Here is a 22,845-nt window from a genome sequence, read left to right on the forward strand (position 1 = left end):
GACTCACGCCACCAGGTTCAGGAACAGTCACTACCTCTCGAGCATTAGGCTCACCAGCCCTGCTGTATAACACCATAAGCATCCAGTCTTTCAGTCCCTCTCTCATGTAGTAATTTGCTCTCTAATAAGCAAAATACCACAAGGGATCAAATAATGTTCATGTACTCATTAATAGAGCAATTATTAAAACAAAAACTCTTAAAATCCCTTAAATTTCACTCAAAACAAAAAACTTCCAGACTTTATTAAAAATAGTTTTATTATAAATGGAATCTCATTCTACATTAAACATTCCACTGATCATTAAGACAATGAAACACATTCTAGGTCTCAGCATTATTGTTTTTTTTAAAAAGCCTGAAGAGATGCAACTCAGAGGCCTGCTGCAAATTTCAGTTTGACGACCCTGCTCGAGACCAATTTCACTCCAACAGTCCACTGCTCCAGTTCAGTCGTTTATTTACAAGTCGTGCAATCAGCAGAGGGAGTGCATGGGCACAGAGCAGGACAGTGCTTACACACAATGCAAGCTGAATTAAGGAATAAGATCAATCACTTAATGCAAGCTTTTTCCACTATTTCCCAAAATATTCATCAATCTTTTTCTTCTTAACAGGAGTCTCTGGTTGATCAGTTTGCTCGACAGTGCTGGAGCCAGAGTCGATACACAGGTCAGCACCTTCCAGGAGAAGAGCTTCGTCACTGGCCTCTTCAGAATTGACCAAATTCAGATGGAAGAAGTCCATCAGTTTTACTTGTTTCTGACCCTACACAAAAATATAATCCTGGTTAAAAATAGAGAAAAACAGATCAAATCCACCGTCAGCAACAATCAAAAGATATTAATCTACATGTGGGTGGCAAAGCTAGCCCAGATGAGAAGGGCGGAGATAATTGTTTCAATTTAAAAAAAAGCAGCATAATCTGGAACTATCCCAATTCTATCTCACTGCAGAGTTCCAGGTCAAGTTCATGACTTCTTTATAAGGACATCCCTATAAACTTCCACAAAAATATGACTGATTATTATATTCAGTTTGAGGAAGAGAAGACAGGATCCAAGACCAAAAATTTAAACTCAGTAGATTAAAAGTTAAAATACTTAATGCCCTACTTTAAGATCAATCTAACCCTTCCCTCCAACATAGCCCTCCATTTTTTAATCTCCATGTGCCGATCTAGGAGTTTCTTAAATGCTGTTAGTGAATTTGCTTCAACCACCACCCCTAGCAGGGATTTCCACACACCCACCACTCTACCTCTGACATCCCCCCTATACTTTCCTTCAATCACCTTAAGATTATGCTCCCTTGTATTATCCATTTCCACCCTGGGAAAATGTCTCTGGCTATCCACTCTTATCATTTTGTACATCTCTATCAAGTCACCCCTCAGCCTCCTTTGTTCCAAAGAGAAAAGCATCCTGGTAAATCTCCTCTTCACCCTCTCTAAAGCTTCTCCATCCTTCCTACGACAAGGCAACCAGATCTGAACATAATATTTGAAATGAAATCCAATCAGTTTTATAGAGCTGCAACATTATCTCATGGGTCTTAAACTCAACCCCTTGACTAACGAAGACTAACACACTATCTGCCTTCTTAAACACCCTAACAACTTGTGCAGCAAATTTGAGGGATCTATTAACATAGACCCCAAGCTCTCTTTGTTCCTCCACACTGCCAAGAATCCTGCCATTAGCCCTATATTTTGCCTGCAAATTTGACCTTCCAAAATGAATCACTTCCATTTTTTTTCCGGGTTGAACAACGTCTGAATGAGCCTACCAGGGGAACATTATAAAATGCCCTACTAAAATACATACACACCACATCCATTGCTCGACCTTCATGAATGTGTTTTGTCACATTCTCAAAGAATTCAATCAGGCTCATGAGGTATGACCTGCCCATCATAAAGCCACACTGACTACCCTTAACCAGAGTATGCTTCACCAAATGCTCATAAATCCTGTGTCTAAGAATCCTCTCCAATAATTTGCCCACCACTGAAGTAAGGTTCACTGGCTCACTGGTTTAAAGTTCCCAGGGTTATCCCCACTCCCTTTCTTGAACAAAGTAATAACATTTGACAACCTCCAATCATCTGGTATTACTCCTGTGCCCAGTGTGGATGCAAAGATTATCACCAAAGGTGCAACATTCTCTTTCCTCGATTCCCATAGTAATCTGGGGTATATCTCTGGAGACAGTTTATCTGCTGATATTTCTCATAAACCCACTGATTCTTACACCTACCTGGACTATACCTCTTCCCACTGTCACTTGTAAAGATGTCATTCCTTTCTTTTAATCCCTCCATCTCTGCCGCATTTGCTCTCAGGATGAGGCTTTTCATTCCAGCACTAAAAAGATGTCCTCCTTCTTCAAAGAAAGGGGCTTCCCTTCCTCCACCATCAACAAGGCCCTCAACTGCATCTCTTCCATCTTGCACACATCTGCTCTTACCCCATCCTCCTACCATCCCACCAGGGACAGGGTTCATCTTGTCCTCACCTACCACCCCAGTAGCCTCTGTGTCCAGCACAAAATTCTCCATAACTTCCACCATCTCCAATGGGATCCCAGCACCAAGTACATCTTTCCCCTCCACCCCCCCCCCACTTTCTGCTGTCCACAGGGAACACTCCTTACACGACCCCCTTGTCCATTGATCTCCCTCCTGCTACTTATCCTTGCAAGCAGAACAAATGCCACAACTGCCCCTACGCCACCTCCCTCACAACCATTTACGGCCCCAGCAGTCAGTCCAGGTGAGGTGACACTTCACCTGCGAGTCTGTTGGGTCATCTACTGTATCTGGTGCCGCTGGTGTGGCCTTCTATATAAATCGGTGAGACCTGACATAGATTGGGAGACCGCTTTGCTGAGCACCTGCACTCCGTCCGCCAGAAAAAGTGGGATCTTCCAGCAGCCACCCATTTTAACTTTAATTCCCATTCCAACTTGTCAGTCCACGGCTTCTTCTACTGCTGCGATGAGGCCACACTCACCTTATGTTCCATCCAGGTAGTCTCTGACGTGATGGCATAAACATCGATTACTCGAACTTCTGGTAACTGCCCCTCCCTTCATCATTCCCATTTCCCCTCTCTCAGTTCACCCTCTTACCTGTCCATCACCTCTGTCTGGTACTCTTCTCTCTTCCCTTTCTTCCATGATCTTCTGTCCTCTACTATCAGATTCCCCCTTCTCCAGCCCTTTATCTCTTTCACGTATCAACTTCCCAGCTCTCTACTTCACCCCTCCCCCCTCCCAGTTTCACCTACTAGCTTGTACTCCTTCATGTCTCCCCACCTTCCTGCTTCTCACCTTTTCCCCCCACTGCTGATAAAGGGTCTTGGCTCAAAATGTTGACTGCTTGCTTTTTTCCCCCAGTAGGTGCTGCCTGGCCTACTGAGTTCCTCCAGCATTTTGTGTGTGTTGCTGGGGTACATTCTGACTGGCCCCATAAGCTTATCTATCCTAATGTTTTTCTAAAGTTCCAGCACATTCTCTTTCGTCTGTTTTTTCACAAACTCAAGTTCCCTTTCACTGGTGAATACTGAAGCCAAATGCTCACTGAGGTCCTCCTCCACCTCCTCCGGCTCCAGGCACATGTTTCATCTACTATCAGATTTGTCCTATCCTCACTCTCGTTGTGGGGGTATTCTTATTCCTACTCACTAAGGGCTTCTCATGTCCCTTCTAGCTCTCCTAAGTTCATTCCTTAGCTTCTGAAAGAAGATTAGTGGGAATAAAGGAGGCCTTTCCTCGTTGGCTGCAGGGGTTGCTGTCGAGACTGCTTTTTTTCATGTTACGTGTCACTGATCTGGATGGCTTTGTGGCCAAGTTTGAGTATGATGCAAAGATAAGTGGGGAGGCAGGTAGCAGGAAGCAGGGAGCCTGCAGAAGGACTTAGACGGATTGGAAGAATGGGCAAAGAGGAGGTAGAGGGATCAAACGTAGACAAGTTTATGGTCATGGCCTTCGGTAGAAGGAATAAAGGTGTAGACTATTTTCTAAACAGGGAGAGAATTCAAAAATCAGGTATGAAGGGATTTGGGAGTCGTCATGCAGGATTCCCTAAAGGTTAACTTGCAGGCTAATTTGGTGGAAGAGGGCAAATACAATGTCAGCATTAACTCTGAGATGACTAGAACATAAAAGCAAGTATGTAATGCTGAGGCTTTATCAGACATTGGTCAGTTTGCACTTGGGACTATTACGAACAGTTTTGGGTCCTTTATCTACAGAAAGATGTGCTGGAGAGGATCCAGAGGAGGTTCTCAAGAATGATTCCAGGGATGAAAGAATTCACATAGGAGGAGCATTTCCTCCGGGACTGTATTCGCTGGAGTTTAGAAGAATGAGGATACCTTCTAACTCTCTAGAGTCCCATTCAATCCTTGTCTCCTAAACCTTTCTTTTTTTGATAAGATGTTCCACCGTCTCTTATCAACCATGATTCCTTCACCCTACCATCCTTTCCCTGTGTCAATGGGACAACCCTACCCAGAACCCCCAGCAAGTGCTCCCTAAACAATTTCCACATTACTGTTGTGCATCTCCATGTGTACATCAATTTCCAATTTATACTCCCAAGTTCCTGCCTAACAGCATAATCCCCTCTCCTTCAATTATATACTTCCCCATACTGCGAGCTCCTATCCCTCTCCAAGGCTATAGTAAGGTAAGAGAGTTGTTGTCACTATCTGAAATCTCCCAACACATAAGAGGGATGAAATTTAAGAGACCTGAGGGGTATCTTGATTATTCAGAGTGTAGGGAATGTAGCAAAATTACTTGGAATGAGCTTCCAGTGGAAGTGGTCGAGGTGGGTACAATTAGAACATTTAAGACCATAAGATATAGGAGCAGAATTAGGCCATTTGGCCCCTTGAGTCTGCTCTGCCATTTCATCATGGCTGATCTGATTTTCCTCTCAGCCCCAATCCCCTATCTTCTCCCCATATCCTCTCATGCCCTGACGAATCAAGAATCAAAAGAATTTAAGAGGCATTTGGATTGGTATGTGGAAGGGAGGAACTTGGAGGGTTATGGACTGAATGCAAGCAACTGGGACTAACAGTGAGGATGCTATCATCAGCATGGACCAGCTGGGCCAAAGGGCCTGTTTCGACATGATGTTATTCTATGACTCCTTGGTTCAGGAATTACTAACTGGCATGAATAGAAAGCTGACTTGGTTAACAGGAATAATCTTGGTTAACTTGGATGTAGGTTTGATTGCAACATTTAAGAGAAGTTTGGATGAGTACATAGAAGGGATATGGTCCAGATGCAGGTCGATGGAACTAGGCAGAACTGTTTAACGCAGACTAGATGGGCAGAAGTGACTGTTTCCGCACTGTAGTATTCTATGACTCTATAACGTAACAAATTGTTTCCCAGGAGATTAGTGCTGGGATCAAATTTTTACGCTTTATATTAATGACCTGGATGTTATTGATCACAGAATGGGCAAAGATCCTGCAAGTGGAGAAAGAAATTGGATATGAAATTGTCCAGATCAACCTAGCATCCAGAGACTTAAGTTCATTGAAATATTCTTTCCACATTTGCAATTTTCTTCATTTTTAAAAATTTCTAAGCAGGTTACTTTCTGGAAAAATAAGCTTTGTTTTGACTCTGCAGTGGAGCAGCTGCAGCATAATCTATCTGTATTCTGTGGAGACTTCCACAGGCCTTCTGCACACGTACCTATTTTTGTCATCAAATAACCATCCAGATCATTAATATAAAAAGTGTTAGAAGTTCATCCTAGCACTTGATCCTCTGGCATGTAGAGCATCTCAGGTACCCCGATGTCATTTACCTTGTGAAAATAATCAGTGGTTTCGAACTCTGAAAAGTTGTTTCCTGATAGTCCAGCTTCTGCAAGGACCTTTAGCTTCTCCTGAATCATGGGCCTGTGCAGATATTGGAAAGGTGAGAGTTACAGTGGTAACAAAATGATCTGACAGTAATTAAAGCAAACACTGAAACGATCTCTATAATGTCACCCTGGGCCCACCCAAAAGACGCACTTCAAGACAGTGCTATGTTGATTTGAAAACTTAGTATTCTAATATCACTAATGTCATTAATATTATCATATTAGTATTCTAATATTGCTAGTATTAATATTCTAATATTGTTAGTATTCTAGTATCACTAAAGTTATGGAACAGTGTTTTAAAGGAACTACAACGTGTTCACTCTGATAATATAGTGTGATTTCAACTTTTAAGGGTTGATGGTCAATTATGTCAAAGCAGATGCTGACTGCAATAATTTGCTGAAGGTGTGATATATCTGAAACAAACAGACAACTGTACATAGAATATTAAAGAAAACTACCAGCAATGCACTGGTGCTCAAGACTAGTAAATTAGGGACAGAACACCAATTAAGAAAAAAAAAAGGGCTTAAATACTTAGCACTGAAGCTGAAGACACAAGTACCAGAGTGTGAGGCAATTAGTACGAAGACCTAGATAGCTCAAATCTTCAAGAACAGGGGTTCCCAACCTTCTTAATGTTATGGACCAATAATATTAAGCAAGGGGTCCATGGGATCCAGGTTGGGAACCCCATTCTAGAGGAGAAGAAAGATGATAAGTTAAAACAAAGAATCTGACCAAATTATAGCAGAAGATTTTAGTGTTGATCAGCACCTGAGAATGTAATGTTGTTGCTAACACAGGACTGGCAACTCAACATTAGGGACCTTGTCAATCTTCTCTGCACTCTTTCCAGTTTAATGATGTCTTCTCTATAACAGGGCAATCAAACCAATACAAAGCACTTTAATGTGGTCATAATGTACCAACTCCTATACTCAAAGCCCTGACTGAAGGCAGCCAGTGTGTCAAATGCCTTTTTTAATCACCATGTCTAACCCGACGCTGCTTTCAGCAAAGTGTACATGCCCTGTACTTGCAGGTCCCTCTGTTCTACAACACTACCTCAAGTCAGTTTGCCACTTGCCAAACCTCTGCCCATCTACCCAGGCTGATTTTTATTTGTGACTGAATGTGCTATCATAACTACAGAATACAGTACGTGTTGTGTGTACACACCGTATTTTACACCTCGGCCCTGGAGGAACGCTGTTTTATTTAGCTGTATATATGTGAATGTCACTTAAACAAACTTGAACATCCCTCTGTAATTTTGATAACCCACTAGAATTTGGAAGAATAAAGCAAATGTCCTATTCTGTTGAAATCTGACTGGATCTTATGGGTTTTAATAATTTCCTCTCATTCTTTCAAATTCCAGCTATGCAAGCCTGCCTCTTACTCACATTCCCCTCTGAAAACCTGATGAACTCTCCTCTGTTCCCCAGTTCAAGGTGGGGCTAAGTTGACATGAGTTTAGGAGAGAAACCTACCCGGAGCCCTGGACCTCAGGAAGAATCTGGGAAATGGAGAAAGCCAGGTCGAGTTGAGAGCAAGCATGGAGTTAATGCTGGGGAGAGATCAACGTTTCTCAGTATGGGCCAAAGCACTCACCAGACATAATCGTCTGCAGTGCCTCTGGCCACCAGGTAGTGAATATCCACACATCTTGTCTGCCCGATGCGGTGCACTCGGTCTTCTGCCTGAAAGAGGGTCTAAAGCCAGGGAAAGAGAATGAAGTTAGACCCAAACTCCTGTGCCTGAAGGCAGAGACTGCCCTGCCCATCAGCACAAGCACAACCCAGGTTAACAGCAGTTATATTCCAGTCTCAGCACATTCAGACAAGTGTTTATCATCTCTGCTCATCAGGTGATCAAAGCCCAGAGTCATAGAAAAGTACATTACAGAAGCAGGCTCTTCTAGTCTGTGCCAAACCATTTAAACTGCTTAGTCCCACTGACCTGCACCTGGACCATACCTCCCACATCCATTTACATACCTATCCAAACTTCTCTTAAACGTTGAAATCGAGCTTGCATGCACCACTTGTGTTGGCAGCTCATTCCACACTCTCATGACCCTCTGAGTGAATAAGGTACCCCTCATGTTCCCCTTAAGCATTTCACATTTCACCCTTAATCATTGACCTCTGGTTGTAGACCCACTCAATCTCTGTAGAAAAAGTTTGCTTGCATTTATTCTATCTTTACCAGTCATAATTTTGTCTAGCTCTCCTCAATCTTCTACATTACAAGGAATAAAGTCCTAACCTATTCAATTTTTCCTTATACTGTACCTCAAGTCCTTCAGTCCTGGCAACATACCTAAAAAATTGCTCTGTATTCTTTCAACCTTATTTACATCTTTCCTGTACGTAAGTGACCAAAACTGGACACAATACTCCAAATTAGGCCTCACCAACACCTTGTACAACTTTAACATAGCATTCCCATCTCCTGTACTCAATACTTTGATATATGAAGGCCATTGTGCCAAAAGCTTTCTTTACAACCCTATCCATTATTATTATTATTAGTTAAGTTTGCACATTGCCAAGTGTGTTTTTAAATGTTGCTGCTGTAACAAAAGAATTTCCCACTTGGGATCAATAAAGTATTTATTATTATTATTACTACTTGTGCCACCACTTTCAATGAATTATGGACCTGTATTCCCGGATCCTGTTCTACCACATTCCTCAGTGCCCCACCATTCACTGCGTAAGACTTAACCTTGTTCATCCTCACACTTGTCTTCATTAAATTCCATCTGATATTTTTTAGCCCATTTTTCCAGCTGGTCCAGATCCCGCTGCAAGCTCTGATAGTCTTTGTCGCTGTCCACTGCACCCCCAATCTTGGTGTCACCCGCAAATCTGTTGATCCAGGTAACCACATTATCATCCAGATATTGATATAGATGACAAACAACAATGGATCTGGCACCGATCCGTGCGGAACTCCACCTGTCACAGGCCTCCAGTCAGAGAGGCAATCATCTACCACCACCCTCTGGCTTCTCCCACAAAGCCAATGTCTAATCCAATTTACTACCTCATCTTGAATGCCAAGTGACTGAACCTGCCTGACAAACCCCCCATGCTGTACCTTGTCAAAGGCATTGTGCAAATCTGTGTACACAACATCCACTGCCTCGCCTTCATAAACTTTCCTGGTAACATCCCTAAAAATCTGTACAAAGTTGGTCCGACACATACAAAGCCAAGCTGACGATTGCTGATCAGACCCTGTCTATCCAAATACTCATATATCCTGACCCTTTGAATACCTTCCAATAACTTTCCCTCTACTGACGTCAGGCTCACCAGCCAATAATTTCCTGGCTTATTTGTAAAGCCTTTCTGAAAGAACAGAATAACACTAGCTATCCCACAAACCTCCGGTACCTCACCTGCTGCCAAGAATGGTTTAAATGTCTCTGGAAGGGCCCCTGCAATTTCTGCACTTGCCTCCCAAAGGGTCCAGGGGAACGCCTTATCCACACTAATCTGCCTCAAGCAGCAAACACCTCCTCCTCCTGTGATCTGTATATGAATCATGACCTCATTTCTACAGATTCTGTGCCAAACTACTGAGTAAATACAGATGCAAAAAACCCATTTAAGATCCACGCATAGATTACCATTCTGATCTTCCAGAGGACCAATTTGTCCCTTGCAATCCTGTAAAACCCCTTAGGATACTCCTTCACCTTGTGTGCTAGGGTAACCTCATACCTTCTTTTAACCCTTCTTGCATTTCTTATACTCCATAAGTACCTCATTTGTTCCTACTTGCCTCTCCTTATCCGCGAGGGATTGGTTCCGGGACCCCTCACAGATACCAAAAAACGCGGATGCTCAAGTCCCTTATTTAACCTGTCTTAATGATGTGGACTTCAGGACCCAGCGGAACCCTGGACCTTATTTAGCCTGTTTCAGTGCGATGGTCTTTAGGACTTGGCAGAGCTCTGAATCCGCAGTGTTTCTGTTCACGAAAATAATCACGATTGAAAATAAAGTGGAAATAATAAAGTGATTGGAAAGAGGTGAAATGCCATTGGTCATTGGAAAAGTGTTAGGCTATAGTCAGTCAACTATTGGAACAATTTTAAAGAGTAAAGTGAGAAATGCCCTGCCCCGATGAAAGCTACAATTATTACTAAGCAAAGCAGTGGTTTAATTATTGAAATACATTCTTAAGTGTTTTATATGCATAAAAAGGTAAAATATATACTATATACTAAGACAAACGTTTGACTGACGCTAAATAATACTGGATGTACCTGTTCTGATTTACTTAATAAGAGAACTTCCGAGTTTTTTCGATCCTGAACCACGATAACCCACGCACATCCTCCCATATACTTTAAATAATCTTTAGATTACTTATAATACCTAATACAATGTAAATGCTATGTAAAATAGTTGTTATACTACATTGTTTAGGGAATAATGACAAGAAAAAAGTCTGTACATACTCGAACAACAAGTGCTGGAAGAGCACTTCCGGGTTTCCTCGATTGAACCAAATTCCTTGGTTGAATTCGCGCACGTGGAACCCACGGATAAGGAGGGCCGACTGTACCTGCTATTCACCGCCTTTTTTTCTTAATCGGGGCCCCATTATCTCTTGAAAACCAAGGTTCCCAAACCTGTTATCTGTACCTCTTGTTCTGACAGGCACATACAAGCTCTATACTGTCAAAATTTCACTTACCAAGGGGACCTGTGCTAGAAACCAGCCTGTCCCAATCCACACTTGCCAGATCCTTTCAGAGACATGGACCTGCAATACCAGGCTAGAACGCCAACATGTCAAACGGCTTCACTTTCTTCCACTAAACTATAACTCATTTGATAACCAACAGAATTTAAATATTATCCTCACCTGACGTGGAAAAATACAATGACAACAATGAGGAACATCTGCTACTGGGGCTGCACTGGCCTTACACCGAGCCTACACTTCTACTTACACCAGGGTTCCAGAAAAGCTCTGTGATGACAACCAGGTCAGCGGATGAGAGAGTCAGGCCCATGTTGGCGGCTGTGATGGAGAGCACGGCGATACAGCGTGTCTGAGAAGACTGGAAGTGGTCGCACAGAGACTGGCGATCAGATGAAGAGGTGGAGCCATCAATGCGGATAAACGCAACCCCCTATGGATAAACCAAAGTTTGTTGTTAAAGCTTGGATTTATACCGCTCAGTACACAGCAAGGGTGGAGTGACACTGTAAAACTCAGCCCCAGAAGCAGCCTGAACCATGAGCAGCTGAACTACAGGGTGGAGCAGCAGCTTGAAAAAAGAAACCAATGAACAGGACAAGGTGCACGCTAAGAACAGTGAGAGCTGTACTGGGATAGGGACCACAGCAAAGCTTAAAGAGACCACATGTACAATCAGCAGAGGGAAGAACTGGCAGCAGAATTCCAGGGAACTGACGAGAGTAAGGCTCAAATACAAAGAGAATATTTCAGAGAGATCGTCCAACAAGGCTCCACTGAGGCAGAACCCAGAAATAAGGGAAGGCAGGGAAAGATGCCGGGCCCTGGTAGAGATACCTGTATCATTGTGCGCCACAGGTGAGGTACTGAAAAGTGGAGAGTGGCTCCATTATATGCCTTTATTTTAAAGGGAACTTTAGCTGGTAAGCCTAACATCAGTGGTGGGAACATTATAACAGGAGACTCTGAGGGACAGGATCTACATGCACCTGCAAAGACAAGGGTGGATCTCCAATAGTCTGCGTGGGCAAGGGTGGATCTCCAATAGTCTGCGTGGGCAAGGGTGGATCTCCAATAGTCTGCGTGGGCAAGGGTGGATCTCCAATAGTCTGCGTGGGCAAGGGTGGATCTCCAATAGTTTGCATGGGCAAGGGTGGATCTCCAATAGTCTGCATGGGCAAGGGTGGATCTCCAATAGTCTGCATGGGCAAGGGTGGATCTCCAATAGTTGCATGGGCAAGGGTGGATCTCCAATAGTCTGCATGGGCAAGGGTGGATCTCCAATAGTCTACATGGGCAAGGGTGGATCACCAATAGTCTGCATGGGCAAGGGTGGATCACCAATAGTCTGCATGGGCAAGGGTGGATCTCCAATAGTCTGCAAAGACAAGGGTGGATCTCCAATAGTCTGCATGGGCAAGGGTGGATCTCCAATAGTCTAAATGGGCAAGGGTGGATCTCCAATAGTCTACATGGGCAAGGGTGGATCACCAATAGTCTGCATGGGCAAGGGTGGATCACCAATAGTCTGCATGGGCAAGGGTGGATCACCAATAGTCTGCATGGGCAAGGGTGGATCTCCAAAAGTCTGCATGGGCAAGGGTGGATCTCCAATAGTCTGCAAAGACAAGGGTGGATCTCCAATAGTCTGCATGGGCAAGGGTGGATCACCAATAGTCTGCATGTGCAAGGGTGGATCACCAATAGTCTGCGTGGGCAAGGGTGGATCTCCAATAGTCTGTGTGGGCAAGGGTGGATCACCAATAGTCTGCGTGGGCAAGGGTGGATCACCAATAGTCTGCATGGGCAAGGGTGGATCTCCAATAGTCTGCGTGGGCAAGGGTGGATCACCAATAGTCTGCGTGGGCAAGGGTGGATCTCCAATAGTCTGCATGGGCAAGGATGGATCTCTAATAGTCTGCATGGGCAAGGGTGGATCTCCAATAGTCTGCATGGGCAAGGGTGGATCTCCAATAGTCTGCGTGGGCAAGGGTGGATCTCCAATAGTCTGCGTGGGCAAGGGTGGATCTCCAATAGTCTGTGTGGGCAAGGGTGGATCACCAATAGTCTGCGTGGGCAAGGGTGGATCTCCAATAGTCTGCGTGGGCAAGGGTGGATCACCAATAGTCTGCGTGGGCAAGGGTGGATCTCCAATAGTCTGCGTGGGCAAGGGTGGATCACCAATAGTCTGCATGGGCAAGGGTGGATCACCAATAGTCTGCATGGGCAAGGGTGGATCTCCAAAAGTCTGCATGTGCAAGGGTGGATCACCAATAGTCTGCATGGGCAAGGGTGGATCTCCAATAGTCTGCGTGGGCAAGGGTGGATCACCAATAGTCTGCGTGGGCAAGGGTGGATCTCCAATAGTCTGCATGGGCAAGGGTGGATCTCTAATAGTCTGCATGGGCAAGGGTGGATCTCCAATAGTCTGCATGGGCAAGGGTGGATCTCCAATAGTCTGCATGGGCAAGGGTGGATCTCCAATAGTCTGCGTGGGCAAGGGTGGATCTCCAATAGTCTGCATGGGCAAGGGTGGATCTCCAATAGTCTGCATGGGCAAGGGTGGATCTCCAATAGTCTGCATGGGCAAGGGTGGATCACCAGAAGTCTGCATGGCTTTGTGTGTGGGAAATTAGGGCTCACCAAGTAGATGCTGCTTTGAAGAGATGACAAATAGGACTGACGAGAGCAGGGTGGTAGACTTCAGCATGGCCTTTAAGGACTCATATGATAGACTGCTTGACAGTGAGATCATGTGGGATCTAATCTGACTCCTGGTGTAAAGAGTCAGAGGGTGCTAATGCATAGTTGTTTTTCAGATTACAAGACTATGCCCAGTGGTGTGGCACAGGATTGGTGCTGGGCCCTCTGTTGCTCATCACTTATATTAACAAAGTGGATGAGACTGTAGTTGCCAGGGTTGGTAAGTTTGTTGATGACATCAGAACTGGTGCTATAGAGAACAACGAAAAACGTTATCTAAGATTACAACAGGATTGAGATTAGGGGTTCCCAATCTTTGTTTTTCATGCCATTGGGCCATTAACCAGGAGGCCCATGGATCCCAGGTTGGGAACTCCTGACCTAGATCAATTGGGAAAGTGGGTCAAAGTTGGCAGATGTAATTTAACTTGGGCAAGTGGAAAGGATGCATCTTTTAAAAAAAACACAGCAGGACTTGCACAGTAAATGAGAGAGCTGGCCCTGGAAAGTTTTGTAGAACAAAGAAAACTAGGGGTACAAATACACTGATACTGGAAATTGGCAACACAGGCAGACAGCTTGGTGAAGAAGGCATTTGGCATCCTTGGCTTCATCGCTCAAGATATGGAGTCGTAACGTCATGTTGCAACTGTAGTTTAGTGAGACTACACTTAGAGCATTGTGTGTAGCTCTAGTCATAAGCTTGAAAGGGTGCAGAAGAGATTTAAAAGGATGTTACGTGGTCTGAGGATGCAAGTTAGAAGGAGAAGCTGGGTAGACTGGGGCCTTTTTCCCTAGATTATAGAAGACTGAGGGGTGAACTTATTGTGGTTTATAAATCATATAGGACATAGATAAGAATAATTTCATTGTCTTTTCCCCATGGCAGCAGGGTCTACAACTAGAGTGCATAGAATTAGGATTAAAAGGTAAAGATATATAGGAGACTGCGGGAATAATATTCAGAGGGTGGTGGGTATGTGGAAGAAGCTGTCAGAGGAAGTGGTAGGAGAACAGTTATACTGTTTGAAAGGCACTTGGGCAGATTTACAGACAGGAAAGATTTAGGGAGGTCTGGGCTGAACACGGGCAACTTGGTGGGCATGGGCACTGAGCCAAATGGCCTGATTCTGTGCTACGAAAGAAACCAAGATAAATTGCAAAAATTTAATGATTTTAGTTTTGCCAATCTTAAGTTATTGCTTAAGCGGAAAGACTGAGTAAATGCAGGACTATTATGAAGGTATAGTCTTCAGATTGGGAAGATCAACATGGATCTATGGAAAGGAAATCACGTTCGACAAATTTAAGTTTTTTTTTGTTTTGACATTGTAACCAGCAGGAATATCTTGAATATCAAGAATATCTTGATAGATAAAGAATTAACTAGGTTTTGTTTTGTATTTGGATATTAAAGATGACATTTGACAAGGAGAAATTGGATAGGCTGAGTCTGAGATTGACTTTCTAAAGGTTTATAAAACCTCGTAGTGCATGGATAAAACAGATTGTCACTTTATTTTTCTCTTTTTAAATCTTTTAAGATTTTAAATCTTTTTAAATTTTTAATGTGGGCAGCTTGCCCACAATGGGTAAATTTGGAATGTAAATCTGTACAAGACTTTTCATTGTTTTCAATTTTAGGATTTTCACTTCCTTTTTCTTTATCTAAATTGAATAAACAAATAACTAAACCTATAGTTAAATATACATTGCGAATATGGTTTCAATTTCGTAAATTTTTTGGCTTGAATAAGTTTATCTTATCAAGCCCTATAATATCTAACTTTCTTTTTCGGCCCTCTTTTATGGATCAAGTTTTTTTTTAATGGAAAACAAAAGGTATAACATGTTTTCGTGATCTATTTTTAGATAATAGCTTTATGTCCTTTGAACAGCTATCTAATAAATATAATTTATCTAAAATTCATTCTTTTAGATAGTTGCAAGTTAGAAATTTCTTGAATAATAAGTTACAGTCTTTTCCGAAATTATGTCCATCAGACATTACAGAAATTTTTTTAGCTCTGAATCCTTGTCAGAAGGGTTTAGTAGCCACCATTTATAATATGATCATGAAAATACAGCCAGAAGTATCAGAAAAAAATTAAGAAGGAATGGGAAAAAGAACTTCATTGTCTTATACCCAACTGAGCAGTGGGAGAAAATTTTACAATTAGTCAATTTTTCTTCTATTTGTGCTAAACATGCCCTAATACAATTTAAGGTTGTACATAGAGCTCATATGTCTAAAGATAAACTTGCTCGATTTTATTCTTATGTTAATCCAACCTGTGACAGATGTCATTCTGATGTTGCTTCATTGACCCACATGTTTTGGTCTTGCCCTTGTTTGCAAAATTACTGGAAAGATATTTTCGGTATTATTTCAACAGTTCTGAATATCAATTTCCAACCGCATCCTATTACTGCAATTTTCGGTTTACCAATGGCGGATAATAGTCGTTTATTCCCCTCAGCTCGACGGATGATTGCATTTGTTACATTAATGGCTAGAAGATCTATTCTATTGAATTGGAAAGAAATTAATCCTCCAACTATATTTCAGTGGTTTTCTCAAACTATCTCTTGTTTGAGCTTAGAAAAAATTAGAAGTGTTGTCTTTGATCCTTCAGTTAAATTTGAAGAAACTTGGAGACCATTTATTCAACATTTTCATATGAGTTAGACTATCTTTTCCTAAACCTCACTTTTATTATCCTTAATTATTTGGATGGAGGTACGGAGTTATTGGCACTACTGTACATATTTGACATAATGCAATGGCCCATGTTGGTTAGTTTCCCCCCCCCCTCTTTTTTGGTTTTTTTTAAAAACTTCTTTTGTTTGTAATTACTATGAGTTTGGGAGGTTATTATATATGGATAATCATCTACTTGAATGTTTATTTAAACTATTAACTATGTACTCTCAAACTCTCTGTATTCATGTTTCATTTATGTTTGTTTAAAAATTAATAAAAAGATTGTCACCTTTTAATAAGATGCCATGTATGGTATTATTGAACAAAGAACATACATCAGTGGCCACTTTATTAGGTACCTCCTATATCTAATAAAGTGGCCACTGAGTATGTTCATGATCTTCTACTGCGGTAGCCCATCCACTTCAAGGTTCGATGTGTTGTGTGTTCGGAGATGCTCCTCAGCAAACCACCGTTGTAACACATGGTTGTTTGAGTTACTGTCACCTTCTTGTCAGCTTGAGCCAGTCTGGCCATTCTCCTCTGACCTCTCTCATTAACAAAGTGCTTTCACCACAGAACTACTGCCCATTGGATTTTTTTTGTTTTTTGCACCATTCTCTGTAAACTCTAGTGGCTGTTGTGCGTGAAAATTCCAGGAGATCAGTAGATTCCGAGATGCTCAAACGACCCTGTCTGGCACTAACAATCATTCCACGGTCAAAATCACTTCAAACACATTTTTTCCCCATTCTGTTGTTTGGTCTGAACAATAACTGAACTTCTTGACAATATCTGCATGTTTTTATGCATTGGGTTGCTGCCACACGGTTGTCTGATTAGATATTTGCATTAACAAGCAGGTGTACAGATATAGCTAATAAAGCGATTATTGAATGTGTTATATGGTGTAAGGTACCAGGTGCACAGACGACTGATTTCTGAAAATAAAATAGCAAAAACAAGTAAGTTGATTTTTGGTTGAGAGGCTGTGTCTCATGATGTAGGAATTGGTGCTGGGGCCCCAGTCGTTCCCGAAACAAAGATTTTCTTTATTAGCTGGTTATAGAAGCAAGTCTTTTAACATTTTTGAAAGGGAAAAGTTAATGTATGTTGCTACCAAAATGGGTGAAAGGCTACTTCACAGATTCAAATAATGGGAATGGATTCAGTCTAAGATAATGAGAATTTCTTTTTAAGAGGAAAAGTTTTATATCTCTGGCCCTGTATACATTGGAGTTCAGAAGAATGGGGGCGGGAGAGTGGAAAATGGAATCCCATTGAAGCCTACTGAATACTGAAAGCCCTGTATAGAGTGATAATTCCATTAATAGAAAGACTAGGATCCATGGGACAGCCTCAGACTTAAAGGACGTTTCTGTAGAACTGAGATAAGGGGAAAATTCTTCAGGCAAGTGGCAAATCTGTGGAATTCACTGCCAGGGAAGGCTGCGGAGGAAAAGTCATTGGGTGTACTTAAGGTAGAGACTGATAGTTTCTTGATTGGTAAGGGGACTAAGTGAAACAGGGAAGAGGCATGAGAATGGGGGCTGAGGAAGAATAAAATAAGCCACGATGAAATGGCACAGCAGACTTGATGAGCAGAATGGCCTAATTCTGCTCCTATGTCTTATGGTCTTTAAATCATGATGTGAACTTACCAACAGCAAGGTTGATGGGAACAATTAGTCAAAGCTTTCATGAGGGAAAGGTCTACCTAGTATTCGAGAGAGAATGCAAATGATCAGATTGTTCAGCAGGACCAAGCATTGACTTTAGAGGCTGGATGGCCACCTTCTTTAATTCCATAGCTCTGCAAGTAGCACTCCACCCTTATGTCAGCATTGTTTCTATAAGATCTACCAATGATCATACTCCCAGTTTGTATTCACTGTCCCCCCCTCCCTTGCTCAAATTCCTATTCACTTTTCACAACAACCACATCTCCTTCCACTGCACTTGTACCACAATGGCAGAATTATGCCATTCAGCCCATCAATTCACCAGACTTCAAGCACTGCATTCCTAACAACAGTTTGCTACTTAAAATGAAAGTCTAAACCTCTTGCCTTTTATGCTAATCCAGATTTTGTTAGAAAACCTCTTACTACCAGATATTATTTCTCATTCAAAACTCATGGTTTAGAACAACTCTTAAAAAATAATTATTTAGAGATATAGGGATGATGTTTTTGCAGGAAAATGTACTATGGACATGTGGTCGATGTTTAGGGATCTCTTGCTGGATGTTAGGGATAAATTTGTCCCGGTGAGGAAGATAAAGAATGGTAAGGTGAAGGAACCATGGGTGACAAGTGAGGTGGAAAATCTAGTCAGGTGGAAGAAGGCAGCATACATGAGGTTTAGGAAGCAAGGATCAGATGGGGCTATTGAGGAATATGGGCTAGCAAGAAAGGAGATTGAGAAGGGGCTGAGGAGAGCAAGAAGGGGGCATGAGAGGCCTTGGCAAATAGGGTAAAGGAAAACCCCAAGGCATTCTTCAATTATATGAAGAACAAAAGGATAACAGGAATGAAGGTAGGGCCGATAAGAGATAAAGGTGGGAAGATGTGCCTGGAGACTGTGGAAGTGACCGAGGTCCTCAATGAATACTTCTCTTCTGTACTCACCAATGAGAGGGATCTTGATGATGGTGAGGACAATTTGAGTGAGGTTGAAGTTTTGGAGCATGTTGATATTAAGGGAGAGGAGGTGTTGGATTTGTTAAAATACATTAGGAAGGATAAGTCACCGGGGCCTGACGGAATATTCCCCAGGCTGCTACACGAGGCGAGGGAACAGATTGCTGAGCCTCTGGCTAGGATCTTTATGTCCTCGTTGTCCATGGGAATGGTACCGGAGGATTGGAAGGAGGCGAATGCTGTCCCCTTGTTCAAAAAAAGGTAGTAGGGATAGTCTGGGTAATTATAGACCAGTGAGCCTTATGTCTGTGGTAGGAAAGCTGTTGGAAAGGATCCTTAGAGATAGGATCTATGGGCATTTAGAGAATCATGGTCTGATCAGGAACAGTCAGCATGGCTTTTGTGAAGGGCAGATCGTGTCTAACAAGCCTGTTAGAGTTCTTTGAGGAGGTGACCAGGCATATAGATGAGGGTAGTGCAGTGGATGTGATCTACATGGATTTTAGTAAGGCATTTGACAAGGTACCACATGGTAGGCTTATTCAGAAAGTCAGAAGGCATGGGATCAGGGAAGTTTGGCCACATGGATACACAATTGGCTTGCTTGCAGAAAGCAGAGGGTCGTGGTGGAGGGAGTGCATTCAGATTGGAGGGTTGTGACTAGTGGTGTCCCAAAAGGATCAGTTCTGGGACCCCGGGTTTTCGTGATTTTTATTAACGGGTAGAAAGGTGGGTTGACAAGTTTGCAGACGACACAAAGGTTGGTGGTGTTGTGGATAATGTAGAGGATTGACGAAGATTGTAGAGAGACATTGATAGGATGCAGAAGTGGGCTGAGATTGGCAGATGGATTTCAACCCGGAGAAGTGTTAGGTGGAAGGACAAACTCCAAGGCAGAGTACAAAGTAAATGGCAGGATACTTGGTAGTGTGGAGGAGCAGAGGGATCTGGGGGTACATGTCCACAGATCCCTGAAAGTTGCCTCACAGGTAGATAGGGTAGTTAAGAAAGCTTATGGGGTGTTAGCTTTCTTAAGTCGAGGGATAGAGTTTAAGAGTCGTGAGGTAATGATGCAGCTCTACAAAACTCTGGTTAGGCCACACTTGGAGTACTGTGTCCAGTTCTGGTCACCTCACTGTAGGAAGGATGTGGAAGCATTGGAAAGGGTAGAGGAGATTTACCAGGATGCTGCCTGGTTTAGAGAGTATGCATTATGTTCAGAGATTAAGGGAAATAGGGCTTTACTCTTTGGAGAGAAGGGTGAGAGGAGACATGATAGAGGTTTACAAGATATTAAGAGGAATAGATAGAATGAACAGCCAGTGCCTCTTCCCCAGGGCACCACTGCTCAATACAAGAGGACATGGCTTTAAGGTAAGGGGTGGGAAGTTCAAGGGGGATATTAGAAGGTTTTTTACTCAGAGAGTGGTTGGTGCGTGGAATGCACTGCCTGAGTCAGTGGTGGAGGCAGATACACTAGTGAAGTTTAAGAGACTACTAGACAGGAATATGGAGGAATTTAAGGTGGGGGGATATATGGGAGGCAGGGTTTAAGGGTTGGCACAACATTGTGAGTCGAAGGGCCTGTACTGTGCTGTACTATATAGTACAACAGGTCCTTCCAGCCCAACAAGCCCAATTACACCCAAGCGATCAATCGACTCTATGACTAAGATATTGACTTTACCTTTACTTCCAGAGCTGTACACAACGCATCCAGAACAAGACGATGATGTCCGAATACCAAGAACTTCTCCCGACCACTCTCGAGTAAATCGCACACATATTCTCTGTAAAAGAGTCATCCAGTAATTTCATAGACACAAGATATTCTGCAGATGTTGGAAATCATCATTAACACATACACAAAATGCTGGAGGAGCTCAGCAGGTCAGGCAGCATCTACAAAGGGAAATGAACAGTCTACATTTCTGGCTGAAACCAGTCACCCAGACATCAACTGTTCATTTCCCTCCATAGATGCTGCCTGACCTGCTGAGTTCCTCCAGCATTTTGTGTGTTTCCCAGTAATTTCAGGAGTGGATTTATTACACCAAGTTGAAAAGTTTATCAGGCAGACATACTGACTGGGACCAGAGGCTTTAGGTCAGACTGAAATCATATTAGGAGAGCAGGAACATATGGCCAGTGTAAGGAATCAGGTAGCTTCACTTTATGACAGTTCTTTTTAAACTCAGCTTACTGTTCAGTTTAAAAGGTTACCTTAAGAGGGTGAGATCAAAATTGTTCTGAGAAGGTAGTGCCTTTGGCGGAGATAGACAAATACTTGATAAGCTAAAGGATGAAAGGCTACTCAAGATAAATGGAAAATGATCTGGGGTTGCCATCAGGTTACCCAAATCTAATGAAATAGTTGAACAAGCTTGAAGTGGTTTACTCCTGCTCTTCATAGTGTTCCAAATACTCTTGGCTTTAGAATAAAAGCACCTCACGGACCAGAAATAAGGCCATTAGACCATAAGACATAGGAGCAGAATTAGGCTATTTGGCCATTGAGTCTGCTCCACTATTCAATAAAGGCTGATCCTTTTTCCCCTTCCTCAGCCCCACCTTTGATGCCATGTCCAATCAAGAACCTTTCAATCTCTGCCTTAAATACACCCAACAACTTGGTCGCTTTAGTAGCCTGTGGTAACAAATTCACCACCCTCCGGCTGAAGAAATTTCTCCGCGTCTGTCTCCTGGGCATGTGCCCTCTTGCCCCAGACTCTCCCACCATGGGAAACATCCTTTCCACATCTACTCTGTCTAGGCCTTTCAACATTTGAAAGGTTTCATTGAGATCCCCACTCAACCTTCTAATCTCCAGCAAGTACAGCCCCAGAGCCATCAAACTTTCCTCATACCATAACCCTTTCATTCCCGGAATCATCCTTGTGAACCTCCTCTGAACCCACATCCATGCCAGCACATCTTTTCTTAGATGAGGAGTCCAAAACTTGTTCTCGATACTCAAGATGAGGCCTCACCAGTGTCTTATAAAGCGTCAGCATCACATCCCTGCTCTTGTATTCAAGACCTCTTGAAATGAATGCTAATATTGCATGTACCTTCCTCACCATTGACTCAACCTAAAAGTTATCCTTTAGGTTGTCCTGTACAAGTACTCCAGTCCCTTTGCATCTCAGATTTTTTCATTTTCTCCTCTTTTAGAAAATAGTCTGCACATTTATTTCTTCTACTAAAGTGCACGACCATGCATTTCCAAGATTGTATTTCACTTGTCACTTTCTTGCCCATTCTCCTAATCTGTCTAAGTCCTTCTGCAGCCTACCTGTTTCCTCAACATTACGTGCCTGTCCATCAATCTTTGTATCATCTGCAAGCTTGGCACCAAAGCCATCTAGTCAATCATCTAAATTATTGATACACAGCATAAAAAGAAGTGGCCCTGACACCAACCCCTGAGGAACACCAATAGTCACTGGCAGCCAACCAGAAAAGGATCCTTTTATTTCCACTCACTGCCTCCTTCCAATCAGCCAACGCTCTAACCATGCTTGTAACTTTCCTGTAACACCACGGGCTCTTAACATGTGTGGCATTTTATCAAAGGCCTTCTGAAAATCCAAACATACAACATTCACTGCATCCCCTTTATCTGTCCTACTTGTAATCGCCTCAAAGAATTCCAATGGATTTGTCAGGCAAGATTTTCCCTGAAGGAAACCATGCTGACTTAGTTCTATCTTGTCCTTTGTCACCAAGTATTCCATAAGCTCATCCTTAACAATTGACTCCATCATCTTCCCAAACACTGAGGTCAGGCTAACTGGTCTATAATTTTCTTTCTGTTACCTCCCTCCTTTCTTAAAGAGTGGCGTGATTTGCAATGTTCCAGTCCTCTGGAACCATGCTAGAGTCCAATGATTCTTGAAAGATCATTACTAATGCCTCTACAATCTCTACTGCTACCTCTTTCAGAACCCTAAGGTGCAGTTCATCTGGTCCAGGCGACTTATGCACCTTTAGGTCTTTCAGCTTTTTGAGCACCTTCTTTCTTGTAATAGTAACTGCACTCACTTCTTTTCTCTCACACCCTTCAACACCCGGCACACTGCTAGTGTCTTCCACAGCGAAGACTGGTGTGAAGAAAAACAATTTCAGGACGTATATTGTATACATTTCTCCGACATTAAATGT

General features: G+C 42.7%; 1 protein-coding gene across 1 annotated transcript in view; it reads right to left on the reverse strand.

Annotated features, from left to right (window-relative positions):
• Positions 1 to 241: 241 nt before the first annotated feature.
• smarcal1 (SWI/SNF related, matrix associated, actin dependent regulator of chromatin, subfamily a-like 1) overlaps positions 242 to 22,845 on the reverse strand; it is a 52,766-nt gene continuing 30,162 nt past the window's right edge. The window contains exons 12-16 of the mRNA XM_073046344.1: positions 20,369 to 20,471; positions 10,883 to 11,065; positions 7,519 to 7,619; positions 5,839 to 5,932; positions 242 to 767 (exon numbers count right to left, since the gene is read on the reverse strand). Coding sequence (XP_072902445.1) covers positions 576 to 767; positions 5,839 to 5,932; positions 7,519 to 7,619; positions 10,883 to 11,065; positions 20,369 to 20,471 — 673 coding nt within the window. The 3' untranslated portion in view covers positions 242 to 575. The remainder of the gene's footprint in view (positions 768 to 5,838; positions 5,933 to 7,518; positions 7,620 to 10,882; positions 11,066 to 20,368; positions 20,472 to 22,845) is intronic.

This window comes from Hemitrygon akajei, chromosome 5, assembly GCF_048418815.1.
Source record: "Hemitrygon akajei chromosome 5, sHemAka1.3, whole genome shotgun sequence".
In the NCBI taxonomy this organism is placed as follows: Eukaryota; Metazoa; Chordata; class Chondrichthyes; order Myliobatiformes; family Dasyatidae; genus Hemitrygon; species Hemitrygon akajei.